The sequence below is a fragment of the Brachyhypopomus gauderio genome, unplaced genomic scaffold (genome assembly GCF_052324685.1).
Source record: "Brachyhypopomus gauderio isolate BG-103 unplaced genomic scaffold, BGAUD_0.2 sc146, whole genome shotgun sequence".
Taxonomy (NCBI): domain Eukaryota; kingdom Metazoa; phylum Chordata; class Actinopteri; order Gymnotiformes; family Hypopomidae; genus Brachyhypopomus; species Brachyhypopomus gauderio.
The window spans coordinates 54,459-72,957 of record NW_027506967.1 but is presented as its reverse complement, the minus strand read 5'-3'; the positions used below and the strand labels follow the sequence as shown (position 1 = coordinate 72,957).

General features: G+C 42.5%; 1 protein-coding gene across 2 annotated transcripts in view; it reads left to right on the top strand.

Moving 5' to 3' along the window:
- Positions 1-18,252, top strand: part of fstl5 (follistatin-like 5) — a 109,933-nt gene extending 91,681 nt beyond the window's left edge. For both annotated transcript variants that reach the window (XM_076994502.1, XM_076994501.1), the window contains exons 11-16: positions 5,694-5,720; positions 5,939-6,057; positions 8,424-8,573; positions 11,038-11,145; positions 11,659-11,783; positions 15,740-18,252. In XM_076994502.1, the coding sequence (XP_076850617.1) occupies positions 5,694-5,720; positions 5,939-6,057; positions 8,424-8,573; positions 11,038-11,145; positions 11,659-11,783; positions 15,740-16,442 (1,232 nt within the window). In that variant the 3' untranslated portion in view covers positions 16,443-18,252. The remainder of the gene's footprint in view (positions 1-5,693; positions 5,721-5,938; positions 6,058-8,423; positions 8,574-11,037; positions 11,146-11,658; positions 11,784-15,739) is intronic.
- Positions 18,253-18,499: the final 247 nt, after the last annotated feature.

Here is an 18,499-nt window from a genome sequence, read left to right as displayed (position 1 = left end):
GCAGTATTTACGATGTAATTAGTCTATGGATCGGTCTCTGTTGAACCTTGAAGAGAGGAACACATTTTAAGCGTACGCTGTCCCGTGTTTTGTGCGCGTTAGACCTAGAGGCCTTTACCAGTCAGTGCCTCGCTGTGGCTCGTTCTTTTAAAGGCTTATAAAACACGTTTTATTCATATGCAAGAACAGAAAGGCACCCTGGAGCCCTCTACAACTCAGTATGCAGGTAGTCAGAGAAGTAATATGGGTGCCAATACCCTTTAACTGGTAAAACAGCGTTTTCTAAGCTTACTGGATTTAGGACATGTATTCCCCAGAACGGATCAAAGGGTGTTGTTGTTATGTGAAGTGTTTAGTGATGTAGGTGGGTTTGCAGCAGACCTCTTCAGTCAAAGGGCATACCATCCTCCCTCTGGTTGTCATGCAGGGGAGCTGGGAGATGTAGTCCATGGACAGAGTTCAGAAGGTTGGGTGTTGTAGTTCAGCGGATGTGAGAGCTGTGACCTGATAATGCCCTGTGCGAACATAAGGAAGGGTGCCGACACGGGTCAGGCAGCTTGAGACGTGTCCCACGTTTCACCTACATACATAATGCATGGGGGGAACATCCCTCTTTACAGTCCCAGCCCATCTCCCTTGAAGCCTGCTAATACTTGCACTTTGATGCCTGTTTTGATGTAAGGACTCCCCCTCCATCTGGTCCAGACGAGGTTCTTCCTCCTGGCTCTGTTAATAGCGCTGCCATCATCACTGGTCACTTCTTCAATGCCATTTTAGAACCATTACTCGGGTTAAGACACGGCACCGATTAAAATGTACCTTTGTACACGTTTATGTTTTATTGTTTGAAAAAAATGGGTTTCACAGTTTAATTCACAGTTTAATACTGGCTTTAGCTTTCTATGGATGAGATAAGGGATTCAGTACTGTCACTAAAGACTTCTTTACATATGTCTTCCTAAATGTAAGGCCACGAGTACGTGTAGGATAATGTGTGACTCTTACCACCAACCCCCCCCCCCCCCCCCATACACAACATAGCTGGAGCTTCTCCAATTCATTTCTGTGGGTGTGAATACCACATACACTGCTTTAACTTTCAGATTCAGACAACTCCAACAGCCTAGATACCTGCATAAAACACGTACATTTGTTTTTATTCATTATGATTTTTATTGACTTATATCCCAAGTGAGTTTCATCTGACAATCTTGATATTGCAAGTAAAGCTCTACCAAAATAAGTTATCTCATTACTATTCCATATTAGTACTGCTCCCCAGCCATGTTTCTGAGTTCCATATCATATGGTGAGCGAATATTTTCAGCCATATAGCATATGTGGATACTCCCTGCTTATAAGCACAGAGGACCTGATCGTATAATTTTCTTATTTGCATGGGCTTTGTGGTCAGCAAGTGAGTTTTGTGTAGATATCTGAAGAGGAATAACTTGAAGAGATCAAAGCACATCACATACCATCAGGAATCGTGGTGTGTGACCTGGAAGACAGATGTAAGCCCTGTTCCACCTTTGGGTTGACTGGATCACCTTTTTTGCTGTAATACACTGCCAGTGGCTTATTTACAATCTCTGTATACTTGTCCTGGGAATACCCAGGGAACATGGGGTAGACACTTATAAAAGGCTTACTATAGTGGGGCTAGTGTGTCACATTATATGTCTTAGCCGATTCTGTGACATTTCCACCTATTTTGTCTTTGCTACTAGTGCAGGCTGAAGACAATGGTTTATAAACAGCTACATAGAAACATCTATTTTTGTGAGGGCAAAGTAAACATTTATTTTTTTTTGTGAAGTCTATTGCTGTGATCAAGATTAAAAAATGTCTGTTGTGATTCATTTATATCTACTTTCATCTATTCATTAGCAGACATGCACAGTATAATTTGATGTGATTGAAATGAGGCGCATATCTCAGGTATAATCACGTCGGTGTGTTCAGAAGAGGGTGTGTCACTGCCCTAGCTCGGAGAGGAAATCTCCATGGCCTGAAGGCAGTGAGGTAAACATCATTTATTCAAGAGCTTCAGACAACAACAACAACAATAACAACGTTGCTCTTGAGTTGCTGGATGAATAATAGGATTCCAAGGTGAGGTATGGTACAGAGGGAGTCACACGAAAAGGACAGATGAAAAAATATATCCCCCAAAGAGCTAAACTTATACACCATATAATAGACTGCCCCTAAAGTGCACATTTGAATTATTCACTGACTTTCCCACATGGCTTTTCTCTTCTTGAAAATCCATAAGTTTTGATATAAGTCATTTGTCAACCTCTCGCAGGGCGAGTCTGAGCAGTTGTTGTGTAGTTGGTCCTCGCTGTCATTCTCCTCTCTGGCTGTAGGTTTGCTGTCAAGATTATCTCTCCACACAGTGTAATTTGGGGTTGCGTGCTGTCACACACCACAACACGCTGGATGAGGCCACCGGCATCCTCCCCCCCGTCAACACCCAGAGCTCCTTCTTAAGAAGCCATGTTGAGGCTCAGAGATTCTCTAGCGTTGTGGCTTCAGGCCAAAAACCTCAGAACGCGTTCTTATTTATCTTCAATGTCTGTTCTGTGTGCAGTGTAGAAAGCAGAGCACCCTATCACACACAGAATGCGGCGGGGGGGAAAAAAAGAAATTGCTCTTTAACAAAATAAAGAGGATTGAAGTGTTTTCTGAATGTTACCAGTATGGAAGCAAATGATGGAAAATGTGGGTCCTTCAGTTTCTTCAGACAATCAGAGAACCTGTCTGAAGCTACACAGCCAGACCGGGGTGGCTTGGTTCTTTTTTCCCTTCGTGATGTGCAGGTTTCGTTGGTTAAGTTGCAAGCTTGTCACTGCTGACTAAGAATGTCATTACTTACCTTCAGTCATTCTGTCAACTTGACGCGCCACTCTGTGTCACAGAAGGAGTGAAGGATCCGTTTGGCGCTGCATTACACTGGACGTTTCTACTGCAGTCAGAGGCTCCTTCTAGAGATTCTGCCGTTTCCTAGTATCCAGGCACTCAGTAGAATTAGACGTCTCCTAAGATGGCTTGTTTTGGCTTTGAGTGTTGGTGTGTCAAGCTTTTAAAGCAAAATGACACCCTACAGAAATAGGCTACCAGTGCATTTACACATGGACCTTACGCAAATGTGGGAAGATTTTGAGTAGACATAGTCAGTATTTAATCACAGGTCTTTTTCAGGCGTAAGGTATTTGTAAAAGTCTCTGCAGAAATTCTCTGTCAGAGAATTACAGAGAGCTACAGAGTAATGGCTCTATTGTGTTTGTGGCATCTCAGAGGATTTCTTTTGGCTTCTCAGAGAACCCAAAGCCAGTGTAGCCAACAGTACCTTAACATTGCATAACATGCTTGAAAAAATATAATACAACCTTTAATTTTGTAACCTCAGAAAAAAAATGCCGCATTTTTTTCATTTTGTTTAATAGTGAATATATAATCAAATGGCACAAAAAGAAAATGAACAAGAATTTCGAAGGGCAACACTTCTTTCCAGGGACGCCAAACGGATCCGCCATGAGTGCTTTCTCCTCCACTTAACTACAGACATCAGCAGGACATTTTGCATAATAATTCACATCCCCTGGTGTAAAAGCAGCAGCCTTATTTACTCCTGCCGTCTGCCGGGTCAGACGAACAGCGCAGTGTAAGAGGGAAGACGGGCCTTGGGCACTCGCCATGATCCGATTTCCATTGTTTTTGCGGGACTAATTGCAGCCTGACTGTCTTCACGCTGGCGAGGGGCTGCGTCACCAATACGTCCGGTGCCCTCTTGCTGTCCAGAACGTCCATGGTGAGGAGAGCTGGAGATGATTCCTACAGTCGTGCCCCGTTTGTCCGGAAACCCAAACCAGGGTGGACGGAGCAGCGCCCTGTTGTTGCTTTTCAAACATGGATGAGCAGCTCTATGATATATGGGCCGTGTACATGGCCCGAGCTTTCAGTCTCCTTCTCTGGTGATGAATTGCATCAATACCCAGGGAGTATAGAGTATACTACTGGGGAGTATTGGGACTGCGCAGAGCTTCTTAAATCTCCCATTCTGTCAGCTGGGGAAGCACACATTTGTCTCTCTACAACTTTGCACGCTTCCATATGCTAGTAGAATCCTCTCTTCTGTTTTTTGTGCTCTCGTAAAAGTTGTAAAGAGCATCGTTGCGGAAGTGCACGCACATGTTTGTAATCTAGGTGGTGACTCAGCGCTTTTTAATCCTGAAGCGTACTCGAGTAGCAATAGAGGACTACAGATTGAGAGAGAGAGATTGAGAGAGAGAGAGAGAGAGAGAGAGAGAGAGAAAACGATGGGTTAGATAAGAATCAGAGGTGAACTGTGGAAGATTGCTTTGCAAACATTTGGGAGGCAGAGGTTGGAAGAGAATTAGGCAGAAAGAAGGTGTGAAATGATGTGAGGTGACATGCCTGAAGTCTGGAGGATTGTAACACCACAATGACACAAACCAAGATTTCATCCATTATAGCTGTTAATGTAGTGGACATTTTTCATTAATGAGGCATATTCATTAGCAGAATATTGCCCTGACAAATGTTACCCATAAATAATAATGGCACATCTGTTGTCTCTGGGGGTTTTTATTTATTTATTTTTTTTTAATGGCTGCACATTTCATGATAAAATGTCTTAAAAGTTGGAAGTATGAGAAAATATTTCTCTAGGAAAATTTCATTAGTCTGGTTTATTACAATTATGGTTCGTTGTGAAGTGAGCTAGGTGCCCTGTTTTACAGCCACCTGTCATGATACAGGCCCGGACCCCTCCCTTCAGGCATGTGTAGATGTAGTCTGTGTCCATATATGTACTTCCTGTGGGTGTGGTTGTGTGTGTATGTGTTCACTCATCTCATTAGTTCAATGTGCCACACGTTGTGCTCATATTGTGTGTGTTAGTCTGTCTTTGTGGGTCTACATTTTCAGTGTTACGTGTCCACTACTTGTGTAGCTATTTTTTGTAAAATAAAACCACAAGTTACATGCAACTCGTCTCCGCATCCTCTGAATCTTGCAGCGTTACACCGCCTGAAGCATAATACACGTTTGATATATTTTAAAATCAAATTTTAATTAGATTTTATATTATATATTTTAATTTTATCTAAGAAAAGGCTTGTGTTGAATTTGTGTGTGTGTGTGTGTGTGTGTGTGTGTGTGTGTGTGTGTGTGCGCGTGTGTGTGTGTGTGTGTGTGTGTGTGCGTGTGTGTGTGTGTGTGTGTGTGTGTGTTTTTAAGGTCTCAGCATGCTGACCTCAGTATAAAACATTGCTAGCTAGCACTGTATTCATTACCATGGCATTGACAGCACTGTAATCGTTGCCATGGCATTGGCAGCATTGTATTCGTTACCATGGCATTGATGGCACTGTATTGATCGTCATCATGAGGGTACACTGATTGAATCCATCTCGTCAAGATGCAGCATATAATTACCGCTGCAGTCTCAACAGCAGCTCCCTGTCGGGTGGAGCTCGCAATCACACAGCCTGAGAAACAATGTCATCAGCCAGGTTTAGGTGGCTGGAATAATTTGCACTGCATGGATGGTGTTGTGGAGAAAGACACAGGGGTGGAGAAGGTTGCCAGCACCAGGTTTTTTAATTCTATTGTCTCATGTTCTTCTGTTTTGTCGCATGTCTTTCCTCTGTCCTCTCTCGCAGTGGCAAACATCCTGTGGAGAGAAGAAGGTATGAAACGTTCTTTTTAAAAATCTTCATCATTCAACTGCACGTTGATTTCCCTCCTCAGGCAAATTACATACAATTAAATTAATTTTAAAAATGTATTTTCCCCACATATAAAGATAAATGACTTGCACACAGTGCATGTCTATATCTTCAAGAGAGACCAGCACTGAGACGCTCCTGATATTACCCCCTGATGCAGTCACTTGTCTCCTCACCAGGTCTGGGCATTGGGAACATGTTTTATGTTTTTTATGAAGACGGCATCAAAGTTATTCAGCCAGTTGCATGTGAGATCCAGAGGCACATCAAACCCAGTGAGAAACTCCTGGGCCTGAAGGTGAGAGTTCACATAGCACAGCAAGACATATTACATTTAAATCCCCTCTACAAACAGAAGAACAAACCCCCCCTCTCAAATCCTCTGTGCGGATTACTTCTGAATAAACTACTATCTTTATGGGCGTTGCTTTGGGCTGTGTTTACAAACAAACCTCTTTCATTTCACACAAATTTTGTGTGTGATGTATATTTGTAATACTTCATGCATAGAACGGTAGTGAGCAACACTGATGCTTTTGATGTTACATTTTGATGTTATTCACTTTGATGTCATTCATTTCCAATGTGAGCTATAAGTACATTAATATGGTGAATAATCCATTTACCTCTCCTTGTGTAGAGTTCAGTCTTTAAGACCATAAGATTGTTCCATATTTTCCATCATTTCTTTTCTACAAGAACATGGATTGTTTCTCAGATTTAAAGATGCCAAAGCATCTGAAACACAAGCTCTTGTTTCGGGCCTAACCGTGAGGCTGAGGACAGGGAAATGAAGGATGTAGGTCCCACAAGACAACATCTTACAAGAAAACAAAGCATTCTAGTATATGTCTTTCTGGAGCCCAGACAGAGCAACCCTGTAGAGTTCTTCATGTAGAGTCAAGTGGACTGATGTAGAGTCATATAGACTCAAGTGGGTGGATGTAGAGTCATGTAGACTGGTGTAGAGTCATGTAGACTGGTGTGGAGTCATGTAGACTGATGTAAAGTCTATTAGGACAATTAGGACATTCTTTCTCTGTTCTTCCAAAGTTTACACACCATAATCTGATGTGAACCTCCGCTCTGTCAAGACTGTTATTTCAGGACTCGGCTAAATTGAATTATGCCCAAGCTCACTTGGAGATGAGATGCTATCATCTCCCACATGACAGGGTAGTAATGCCTTCAGTTCTGACACTTCCGACTTTTCTCATCTACCTCTGCTGTCTCCAATGTTTTGGGGTGGCTCTTAATGACTAGGGAAGTTACACATGTTCGTAAATGGGCGTTTTGATCAGCATGCTGGTTAGTAATGAGGCAGAAGGGGTATTGTGGAGCTTGAACGTATGAATGCCAACCACCAGCCTCCTGAGAGGCACTGGGGGCTTTATTAGGATATCAGTCACCCGTCAGGCCATGATGTCAAGACTCGACACAGAACGGTGTCTGGGGAGGGACACTGAGGAAGTGCGACAGCGATTCTCCTCAGCGTCGCTGATGGGCCACGACTTTGATGATTCCATCCCACGTTCTACTTTCAAGTACATGCACATTAATAGATTGTGATGCTGATGAATGAATTCATTACCGGTAACAGCGGAACAGAAAATGAACTGGGAAAGGGAGAAATGCCAGCAGACAGACGTTAGTGATGGTCCACGGTTTAAAAACCCTCCGTCCTTTTTTATCATGATTTGATGAACTGTTGAGGAATAGCTGGTACAATTTAGAGATGTTTTCACGTGCTTTGCAGTGTTGAAAACAGTAGCCTCTGTTTCAGCTTCACGTAAATACAGAAACCCTGAGCTTCTTCAGTCCAGAGAAGCACCAGTCAGTAGGCCACTGGCTAATGGTGCGTGGAGCTCTGTTGTAATCGCGGCAGCAATGCTGAGGTGCGTTGGTGAATTACTGGAGGCGCCTGGGGCAGAAAGCTCCTCTGCTAAGTAGACGAGAACTCCCTCGTCTGATGACCACCAAGGAGTGTGATGGAGCATCTGTTTCCTGGAATTGTCGGGTTACCCCTAGTGCTGTCAGGCTAAGTCACGTCTGGGCCAGTGTAATTCTGGGATTCCTCAGTTTGGAACAACGGCACTTCAGACCCAACATACAAAAGCCAGAGGGATTGTGAAGAAGCTTTATTTTTAAAAAGGTTGACTGGCATTTGTTAGCAATTGTATTAACTCCAGACAAAAACATACCTAAGAGCAGTACCTAAGGACAGTAATTAACAACAATTTAGGCTTATCATCAGTAAAGCAGTACCAATGCCCTAATGAAATGATGCTATTCCTTGATATTTTTTGCCATTTATCAAAGCTTGAGTAGCAGATAGTGAGAGTTTCCTTTTGCAACTTCAGTTCATTTAAAAGTAAAATCTTACTTTTAAATTAAAGTGAAATAAGTAAGAGTTATCTAAAATCTAAATTCCTAACATCTGAGCAGGTGGTCTCCCCTGAGCTCCACACAGAGCCATTCAAATTCAGCAATACCTAACAGGAGCTATGGAGAATTGGGCTACACCTTGCCATATGTTTCGCAGAAATTTGTGAGGGCTAATCTTTCTCCATAGGGGAGTTGCTTGCCTTAAGATTCACCAATGTTCGTTCAAAATATATTTATAATTCTCTGATAAACTGTAATGAATTTTGTTGTTTTTTAAAGGAGGAGGTTTGCCCAAAAGTGGAAGGGGAAGAGGACCAGAAGTGTGTGTGGACGTCAGCCGTAAACGTAAAGGATAAGTTCATCTATGCCACCCAGCCGCTGCTGAACAGAGTGTTGATTGTAGACATCCAATCCCAGAAAGCCATCCAAGTAAGCCACTGAATCAATGATAATTACTTCTACTAACAGTGGACTGTGAGTGTACTCCGTCTTCAGATGTCTACTGATTCTGTGGGGAGATTGGTCCAGTGACAACAGAAATGCCATTTTCTTGCATAATTTATGTGTGAAAATTACTTTAAGTGTACACTTGTTGCTATATATTGTTTTGCTTAAGAGTCCACGACAAACTCTGCCGATGGTGTTATTTTACTCATTATAACAGGTCATGCTACAGTTAGAAAAGCAGCTGAATTATAGTTTATCCTCATAAGTGCCAGATTTTCATTGTCATATTGTATCCACAGTACCAGTAAGAGTCAAAAAGCACCTATTTTTTGGGTTTTTTTTTTTTTTTTTTTTTTTTTGCAGTATTTAGCCTTTAGCGGGAGCCTTCATACTTAGCAGAGTTCATAACACTGATACACAAGAATAAGTTCTTTGAGTCTTTGAATCTTTTGAGGATTGTAGAGATACTGTTGTTTTGTTTTTGTTTTCTTTCCCCTATCCCTAAAACATAAACAAATGTCTGTGTTGCAGGCTGGAAACCCTAGTCTTGGCACTTTGTGTTTGCTTGTTGGCTACTCAGACACACTGTGATTTACGTGCTGTGGATCCCCTCTGCTGTTTCTGTGGAGCCATATCCATTTTTGCATTATGGGGATAACGTGTGTAGCGTCCACACTTGAGACAGAGCCGGCTGGTGGGGAGAGTGGACCTAACTTGTCAGGACATGACACGCAAGAAGGAAAGTCAGCTTTGCAGCAATAGATTCTTCTTGTTTCTTGATGATTACATTAATTTGGAAATGTGTGCTCTCGGATTGGCAGGCTTTTAATCTCAGTATCAGACACTTATTAATTTTTTTTTTTTTAAGTCTGACTTTGTTCAAGTGAGACCCTTAAGAGAAAACTTTCCTAAAGTTTCAAAGCCTTTGGCAAATCTTGATAACCAGGGCGGCCCTAAGCGAAAACCAAGCTGCTGGAAGGGTAGAGATATTCTGGCCAAGCATGTGATTTCTGTTTTATGGAAACTGCAGTAGGTCTGGCTTAGAATATCAATCAAGCCTGTAGCTTCTGACATCATTTGGCTTAGGGGTATCGCTGGTGTGTTTGTGATGGAAGTGGTTGGGATGAGGCTGGCAGGAAACTGGCTGGAATGCCAGGTGAATAAATCTAGCTGTTTCCCTCAGTCCTGATTGGTGCCAGCAGGTGTCTCTCACCGAGACAGGCTTGCCCGGGAAGCCTCATGACGCCTTTTGTTGGAGTCACATGCTTGTTATTTGGTCACCTGGAGATTTGGCTTCATTTTCTGAGATTAGCAAGTGCTAATTAAGCACCTGATCCAGCAGAGACTGAAAGACAGGAGGGTGCTTTCAAGGATTTATGCAAAACAATCAAAGACTTGCCAAGTAACATTAAAATTGTTGCATTTCATTAGATGCAGCAGTCTTAGTTTTACCCAGCTTTTATTCCATATTTGAATCAATTTTAAAAATCTGTGAATATTTCAAGGTTTAGTAATATGGATGTGACATGTCTGGAAATGTCTGGATATCTAAGGTCCTTGTGATATGGATATCACATATGAAAATCTCCAGACATCTCAGCAGACTGTTGAAGGCCTCAGAGAGGATGATCTCACCAGTCTAATCCATCTGGAAGATGTCATGGAAGTGTAGAAAACAAAGTGATGAGAGGCGCACGCATGGCGTCAAGAGAATTACAGTTCCTTTATTCTACACAGGAAGTGTTCATTTTCTCTAGTGACCTGTCTATCCTAAGAATATTGTGCATTGTCAAATCAGGCTTTTTAAAAATCCCTTTTTGATTTGAGACATTTCACTATTGGTGTCCTATTAAATGAACGTTCAACACTTCCTGAATACTCATCTGAAAATCTGGTTTGAGTGTGAAAATGTACATTTTTTAGAGTTGGTGTGTATATGTTCAGAGGTGTGTGAAATTCACCCAAACACAGAATCCTTCTTGGCTTGACGTACTGGTGAAGAAAATCCAAATCTGACTGAGTAATTGGTAGCACTTCATTACAAAACATGGCCAAATAACTAAACGCACTGAATTCACCAACAATTTCCATCTGTTCTTTTAGGAGTAAGATGCTTTTCTTTGTGTCAAGGATGAGTGCATTAGCAACCTTCTGAATTCATGAATATTGTGGAAGGTGTGAAAAAATGTTAAAGTGCTAGAGACCAAGGTCCTCTGGGCCTCATAATGATCTTATGCCAGAACTGTGTGTTGGGAACGAATCAGGGTCAAGGGCCTACTTTTCATGATATGAATCTGACTCTTTAATGAGCGGTCAACAGTTAATTAGCCATTAATTGAATTCTACAGCTTTGTCTTTTTCTGTTGATAACAGACAGTTCCATTGCTGTGAATAATGAACGCTGCATGATGGCAGAAATTGATTTGATTTGTTTTATTGTTTTCAGACTGTAAACACAGACAAGGTCCCAGTGAAGCTCCACTATGACAAGTCACATGACCAAGTATGGATTCTGAGCTGGGGAGATCTTGAGAAGAACTTCCCAACACTCCAGGTAAAAACAAAAAAAATTGTATTACAGTTCCATATTATATTGCACATTGTAGAAGATTACCCACCTTCCCCCGTTCAGACTCTTGAGGATATGAATTAACTTTAATCCCCACATCTGCTGTTGGTCTGCACATCTGTCACTCAGCACCATCTGAGACTACATCGCGTCTTGTTAAAGGCTGTCTCTCGAACACGAGAGGGACGATGCTCTTGTGAAGCACTCTCAGCCTTCTCCTCCAGCGCCCTGATGATTCTCGCTGACATTTTCAGGGGCGGCAGCAAATGATGAGACGTGATCGAATTAACATAGCAGGAAGTCCCCGCAGATGCACATTTGAAACGTCCGCCCCCTGAATGAAGCTCTAAGCCACGGCACCGCTGTGAGCGCACGTCAAGACGACAGCTCTCGTAGCCGAGGCTGCCGTGCTAGCGTCGACCCGGTCGTGACATCTAGCACCAGACCAGCTGTTTTGTGATGGAGTGCCGAGTGTGTGATCGTCTCGCTCTGGGTTAGGTGGTCAAGCAGGCCAGCGGGAGCACCCCCCACCACACCATCCACACGCAGCCGGTGGGCAGACGCTTCGACAGGGTAGACGACTTCTTCATCCCTCCCTCCAGCCTGACGGTCATGCACATCAGGTAGGACTGCTAACACGGGCCTGCAATTGTGATCCAAGTTTGGGGACCAGCTACTTCAAGCTGCATGAATCACGCAGGAGGATTGACATTAGGCCTTAATATCCCGTGTAATGTATTCACAGTCACTTGCATTTTGGAGTAGCTTTAGCTCTTGTAGAGACAAGAGTGGTGAGATTAAACCCTGAATAAACATCGCAAGACAAGCTGCCTGGAAAAGGAAATCTCATTTGATTTGATTTAATCCAGGCTGAAGATTACTGAGCATGTACCTCTGATCTTTTTTCCAGTGGTGACAGATGATATTTGCCTTTGATTTGCCATGTTAACAGGAAATAACTCCAAACTGGGGAAAAGAAGTGTTCACTGAGGTCTTCTTTTCATGTGCACTTGTGTATTGTATACTGCATTTTAATCTGCTCTAAAATGATAATTTAATGTTTCTTTCCACTTCTTTCAAGAATTGGTATTTTGCATGTTCTAATGTACATGCACATTAAGTCATTTCAATTAGCCACTGCAACACTATTCCATTTCTGCCTGAATGAAGACAAAATGAAGTCCTATGTGAATGTCCAATTGAATGTCTTGTCAGACCAAAGCATCTAAAGCAGCCATGTCCTGTCAAGGTTCAAAGCAGCTTGTTGAGTATTACTGCCGTCATTGGTGCCAGTGACCTTCTCCCCTGATTTTCTCTCTGTCTCTCAGATTTCTTTTCAGGTGTTCAAATGAAGTTTCATGTGTCATTACGTTGGTCGCAGGCCTCGAGAATCAGTGATTTTGGGGGGAGACCAACAGATCAAATCACAAAATGCTGATGATTCGTGTTCGCTCACTCATAGAGACTATCAAACACAGCAGTGAGAGCACTTAGCTGATGGATAAAGCCGTTGGCCAGAGGCTTTGAGGCCCGTTAGAAGGTCCACAAAGAAGAGCTCCCGATGTTCTTGTGTAATCAGGGACTCATGTCAGTGATATGGCCCAAGGAGCACAAGCCCAGTTTAGTTTCCAGTTGAACTGAAGCCCCAGAAAACCGCTTAACACACACGAATATGTGCACACAGATACTTGTACACACACAAACACGTTCACATTCACAGTGAGGCCCTACAGAAATCTTCAAACACAGTCTCACAACTGGAAATTCATAGAAATTGACAAGAGGGACCTAGTCTGGAAAGTTATAAATGGCTACAATTCCTGAAGGAACGGGTTGTCCTGCTCATTATTCTGTCCATTCTGTCCCCTGGTGGAATCACACGGGTGTCTCTGAGCTTCAGGTCCACCACATGTTAAATGAGGACACCGCAGTACAGCTGTGAGGTCACACCACACTCCAGAGAAGGAATGGCACTCTTTATACTGAGAGTTAAATCTCTATACTCTATACTGAGAGTTACATCTTTAAAGTTATTACATTTTTCAAATGGATAAGTACTTAATGGTCGTATTTCCGGCTCTATTAAGCATACAGATTCTGATGCAGTCATAAGACCTTAAGTGCTATTTCAGTTCTGTCGAAACTAAGTTCTGTTAAGTTCTATCTGTTAAGTTCTCTTATTTTTGAGAAATTCGTCCAAATGAAAAGAACACCCACACAATTGTTGCTTCACATTACAAATTTGTTTCTAACCAAAACATGTTACGCATGGTCACCTAATGTGCTATAGTTGTTCTTAGACGTGACTAAAAAACTTGTTGCAAAAGCTGGCTTTATATTGTTTAAACTCTACAACATACAGGCATTTTGAAACATTTCTTATTGTAGTGTCACTGTATGGTGATTCGAGATTGAGATAATGACTAATATTACATTTTGTTAAAACAGTTACTTTCACAGCAAGACACTGGCTAACACCAGAGGACGCTTACAATTCAAACTGCTAAATCTCACCATAACTCTAGAAACCCTGCATTGAGGCACATAAAAGGAATTCATTTCAAATACTCATTAAGTTCCAATGTCTTATGACTGATGTAAATCACGTAAATGTAATCGGTTTCATAAATAAATTTCATTTATATACCAAAGGAGAAGTGTTCTGCGATTATAGACAGCTTGTCAAATTACTCCAGTGTCCCCAAACCTTCTCCGTAATAACTTGTGCAATAACACCCTGCAGAAGTCATTCATTATATTCATGGAGTTCCTGTCACACTTTGATCAATATCTTTATGAGTGGCAAACTCATTTGTAGACCATACAATAGTCTTTCTGCCTGATTTCTTTTAATTGTACAAAAAAGTCCTTTTTCAAATAGATTAATTTAAGATCGTTTTAAGGATTATTTTAGTTTTTCCCCAGTAGTTTAACAAGGGGCTTGATTAAATGTTTAAGCAAGGCGTCTGTGCAGAGGCCTGACAGCAATGGAAGGCACAGTCTTTATTTGTTGTCCATCTGAAAAGTGCTCTCTGATGTGCAGGGCAGGACATTGCTTTCATTAATTACACTCCCGCGGGGATTTATATACAACAAAATCAATGGCGACCCGTAAAATACACAAGAAGGTGTGCAAACAGGCTGGCTAGCTTTATTATACCTTACTATATATCTTTTGCAGGTAGATAGACAGACTTTATGGAGATACAAAATAAAAGCCGTTATCTCTTCAGACACAGGAGCCACTGGCACTCAAACTGCCTTGCATGCCTTAGGCAGCTGTCAGAAGAAAACTCAGTTATCCAACACAAGCAGATACACAAGACTGTGTACCTGTGTGCAAAACCACTTTCCCACCTCTTGGTAGAACATTAGATCTCTGCAGCAGGTGAGCTCCTGCTACGTAGCTGTGGTGGCTCCGATAATTCCATACTTCCTGTTCACCAGAGGGGTGGCTTCAGAGAAAAGGCTTATCAAAAAGAAACTTCAGTGCCACAGAGCTAAACTGCTGTACATGCTGCCCAAGTGGAACACTTTTGGGCCACTTCTACCTGAGGCCAACCGGACTTTCGGATCAGTTAAAGGTTTATATCATTTCATTCAGTGAACTTCCACATGAGTAACTTTTGAAAAAAATGTTACCTAGAAGATAAGCACACCACCAGACCCATGGTTATTTAAGGCTCGAATATTGGGTGTTTGTTTCTGGTACAGCACAATATAGATCATCATATGCAGAGTCGCGGGCTTCATTAGTTGATTTTTGAACATATATAAGTGAAATCCCAGACCCTACTAGTGTTACATGGGGTGTGTTACTTTGGCACATTTATACTGACCCTATAACTGCATCCTTTTCTTTGCAATAATGGACATCCATTGGGATCCAGACACCGAGGTTTTCAGCCAATCAATAAAGCCCATCACCACGAATGATAAAGCGCACGCTCGTGTCAGCCTAGCCCAGTTATCAGCCACATTCAAAGGCACAGCAAGTCCCCCGAATGACACCAGGCTCACTGTGCATGGCAGACCTGACCAGAGGGTATTGTAAGACTCGTCAGTCTCTGACATTTCTTTGGCTAACATTTTCTTTGCAGGGTCTGCACATTCTTCTGGGAGAGGTATCTAATAGCCCTAACTGTATTTCTTTTTTGCAGTTTTACCATATGTGCATGATTGAGATTTTTGACCCAAAGTCCCGTGCAGGGCCAAGCCGAGTCCTGATAAGACGTTTGAGCTTCTGAGGCCCCTGGAGCTGAGGGAACACTGAGTTCTTCTTATCTCCAAAAGTTTAAGTCGTCCTGATTAAACCTGGTCTGTGTGGGCATGTGATTTGATCAGTGGGTTTCCCACAAGAACTGGGTGCATTTACAGAGTGTCTTGTTGGATGGCATAGTGGAGTGTACAGCCCGAAGGCAGATTCTGGATTCCAACTGTCTCACAGCTTTATCCTGTTCAGACAGTTAAAACGAACTTTCTTTTAAATTTACTGGACTCTAAATGGCATTAAGAAAGGTAAAATGGTGTTACAAGGTTAGTTATCGATGCTATATAAAGGATGTCTTCTATATTGTAGGTTCGGAATAATCCTCCATAAGAACGAGCCAGTCCTGCATAAGATTGACCTGGAGACCACGTCCTACGTGAAGAACATCAGTCTGCAGGATTACGACTGTGTCCCGCAAGCGCTGGCCTACTCCCACCTGGGCGGCTATTACTTCATCAGCTGCAGGCCGGACTCCACCGGCGCCATCCGCCCTCAGCTGATCGTGGACGGCGTGACCGACGGCGTGATGGGCCCCAACGGCGACGTGAGCGGCACGCCCTACATCTCGCCCGACGGCCACTACCTCATCAGCGTGGACGACCGCGAAGGCATCATGCGCCTGCAGCGAATCTCCATCCGGGGCGAGATCGGCCGCCCCTTCGACGTCCACACCAACCTGCACCTCTCCGACCTGGCCTTCATGCCCTCGTTCACGGAGGTCAACCAGTACAACGTGTTCGGGAGCTCCGGCCAGCAGACGGACGCCCTGTTTGTAGAGCTCAGCACCGGTAATGTTAAAATGATGAAGAGCCTGAAACAGCCCACGCCGGCAGCACAGTGGCACTGGGACCGCCGAAACCGGGTCATGACCGGGAGTGGACTTTTTGGACAGTACCTTATGACCCCTTCCCACAGCTCCCTGTTCATTCTGGATGCCCGTCTGGACAAGCTCAACTGTGAAATCACTGATGTGCCCATGGGAAATACTGTAGTGTGGGTGGGGGAGGCATAATGTTCACGTAAAGAGGCATCATGGAAAAACAAACAAAGTACAATTGCACTGAATTTGGTCTGTGTTCAATTCATTGAGAGTAAATAAATCTCAAATAACCTTAAGAAATCATCAAATTGACTGTTTTAAAAACACTGTATCAGACAAGGGATGTTTATTCAAATGTAGAGTGGGGTGTGCTTGATATGTATGCACTGGGTAGGTTTCAGAGATAAACAGCTAACAATTCGTCATTCTGCTATTAGGTTAAATTAGCCCTAGTGTCTTACTAAGGAATTTAGTAAAACATCATTCCACTTTGAGACACCAGGATGGTTATAGATGTGTAAATTAATTTGAATTATAGATAATTCATGATATTACTTAGAAAATTTGACATCAAAGAAAATAAGTATATGGCTATTCTAACCATTTATGTTCGGTAATATTTCCTTCCCACCCAAAACCTACAACATTTTATCATACATATTTGGGCCCACTGTTTTTCCTGTGCCTTGAAGGAACACTCACCAAACAAGAAATAAGAAAAAATAAAGTCGGTTATTTCATCCGAGACACCCCCTGCCATGGCCTTTGCATGTACACAGAGAGAAACATGGAGACACTATGTTATGACAGTTCTACCTGTTTATACATTTGAAATCCCACCAACCCTCAGCCATTTTTGATAATTAAATTGACCTCTTACTGAGATATTGTCCTTGTTTGAAATGGAGACTAGGATGTCCGCTAGAAAACTCGCATGACGACTTTAAACCGCAAAAGGTTTGGGCATGATTGGGATGTCAGTGGGACCGTATAGAAAAATGGTACACACCATATTGGATTTAAGATTAATCAGAAGAAACGTTGAGGCTGGCTAGTCTGGCAAATAATTTAATTAAAGCTACTGGCTGATAGAGAAGTTAACAGGATTGATCAGGTTTTATGGGTTTAGGGACGGACAGAGGAAAGGGCAGAACTATTGTGCAACTGGGATTTGAGGGTTGGCTTTCAGTAAATCATACAGTGTGCTATTTAGTGTGGTGTGGTGTTAGACAAGCTTTGTACATTGCAAGGTTTGTATAAGTGGTGATCCTTAATTTGACAGGTTCAGACCGGGGTCTCCAGCCCCCATGAGGTGAGCTGCTGGATCAGAAGAATCTTCTTAGTGTAGTTAGTAGGAAGTGCAAACACACGTGCACGTGACATTAAATCTTCTCCTCGGCTGCCAGAGTCTATGCATTTTCACTGACCCTCAGACCTGGAGGATGTGCTTGGATTGAGCTTTTGTCAATTCTTTGACTTTATTCTTTGTCCGTTTTAGTAACTGGACATGTTAATTTTTCTCTGTGAAGTTTCACTTTTTCTATATTTGGAATTAACGAACATTGGGAAACCATCATCACAGTTTGACCCTATTATCTTCACGCACCCACAGAGCCCTCCATATGACTGTTTTCTGTACATAGCCAAAGGGTGTGTCCTCACACCAGATGGGTGGATCCACACACCAGGAGGGTGTGTCCACATTCTAGAAGTATGTGTACTCACACCAGGAGGGTGTGTCTTCACACCACAAAGGTGTGTCAGCGCCCCAGTTCAGGTCTGTAGGTTCCCTCCTAAACTGTCTTCACAGGCTTCAGCTAATTTCCTGCCTCTTTTTTTCCTTTGCAGAGTAAAACTGCAATGTCCTTTGTTTCACAAACCAGTCAGTACATTCTGTTACATTCAGAGATCACATCCACATGTATGTTAACTCGTGTGCTTATTCTTGATGTAGAGTCATGCTTGACATTTTGGCAGTTAAATAAAGCCTATAACTTTGAAATAGTGGCTGGGGTTTCTCTCTTTTCTCTTACTAGAACAAATTCAAATGGAATGATCGAATGGTATCTGATGGACTTTTAATCTTAAGTCCACAATTGTTATTTTTTTAGGTCCCCAATGTGCTCCTAACACTGGGAGGAAGTGAAATGAGCGTGCTCACTTCTGTTCTAGGGGACTGCTTTTACATCAATGGTTTAATTATGTCATTATTTTATATAATGAGACCTGACTTCCTACACTGGAAAACA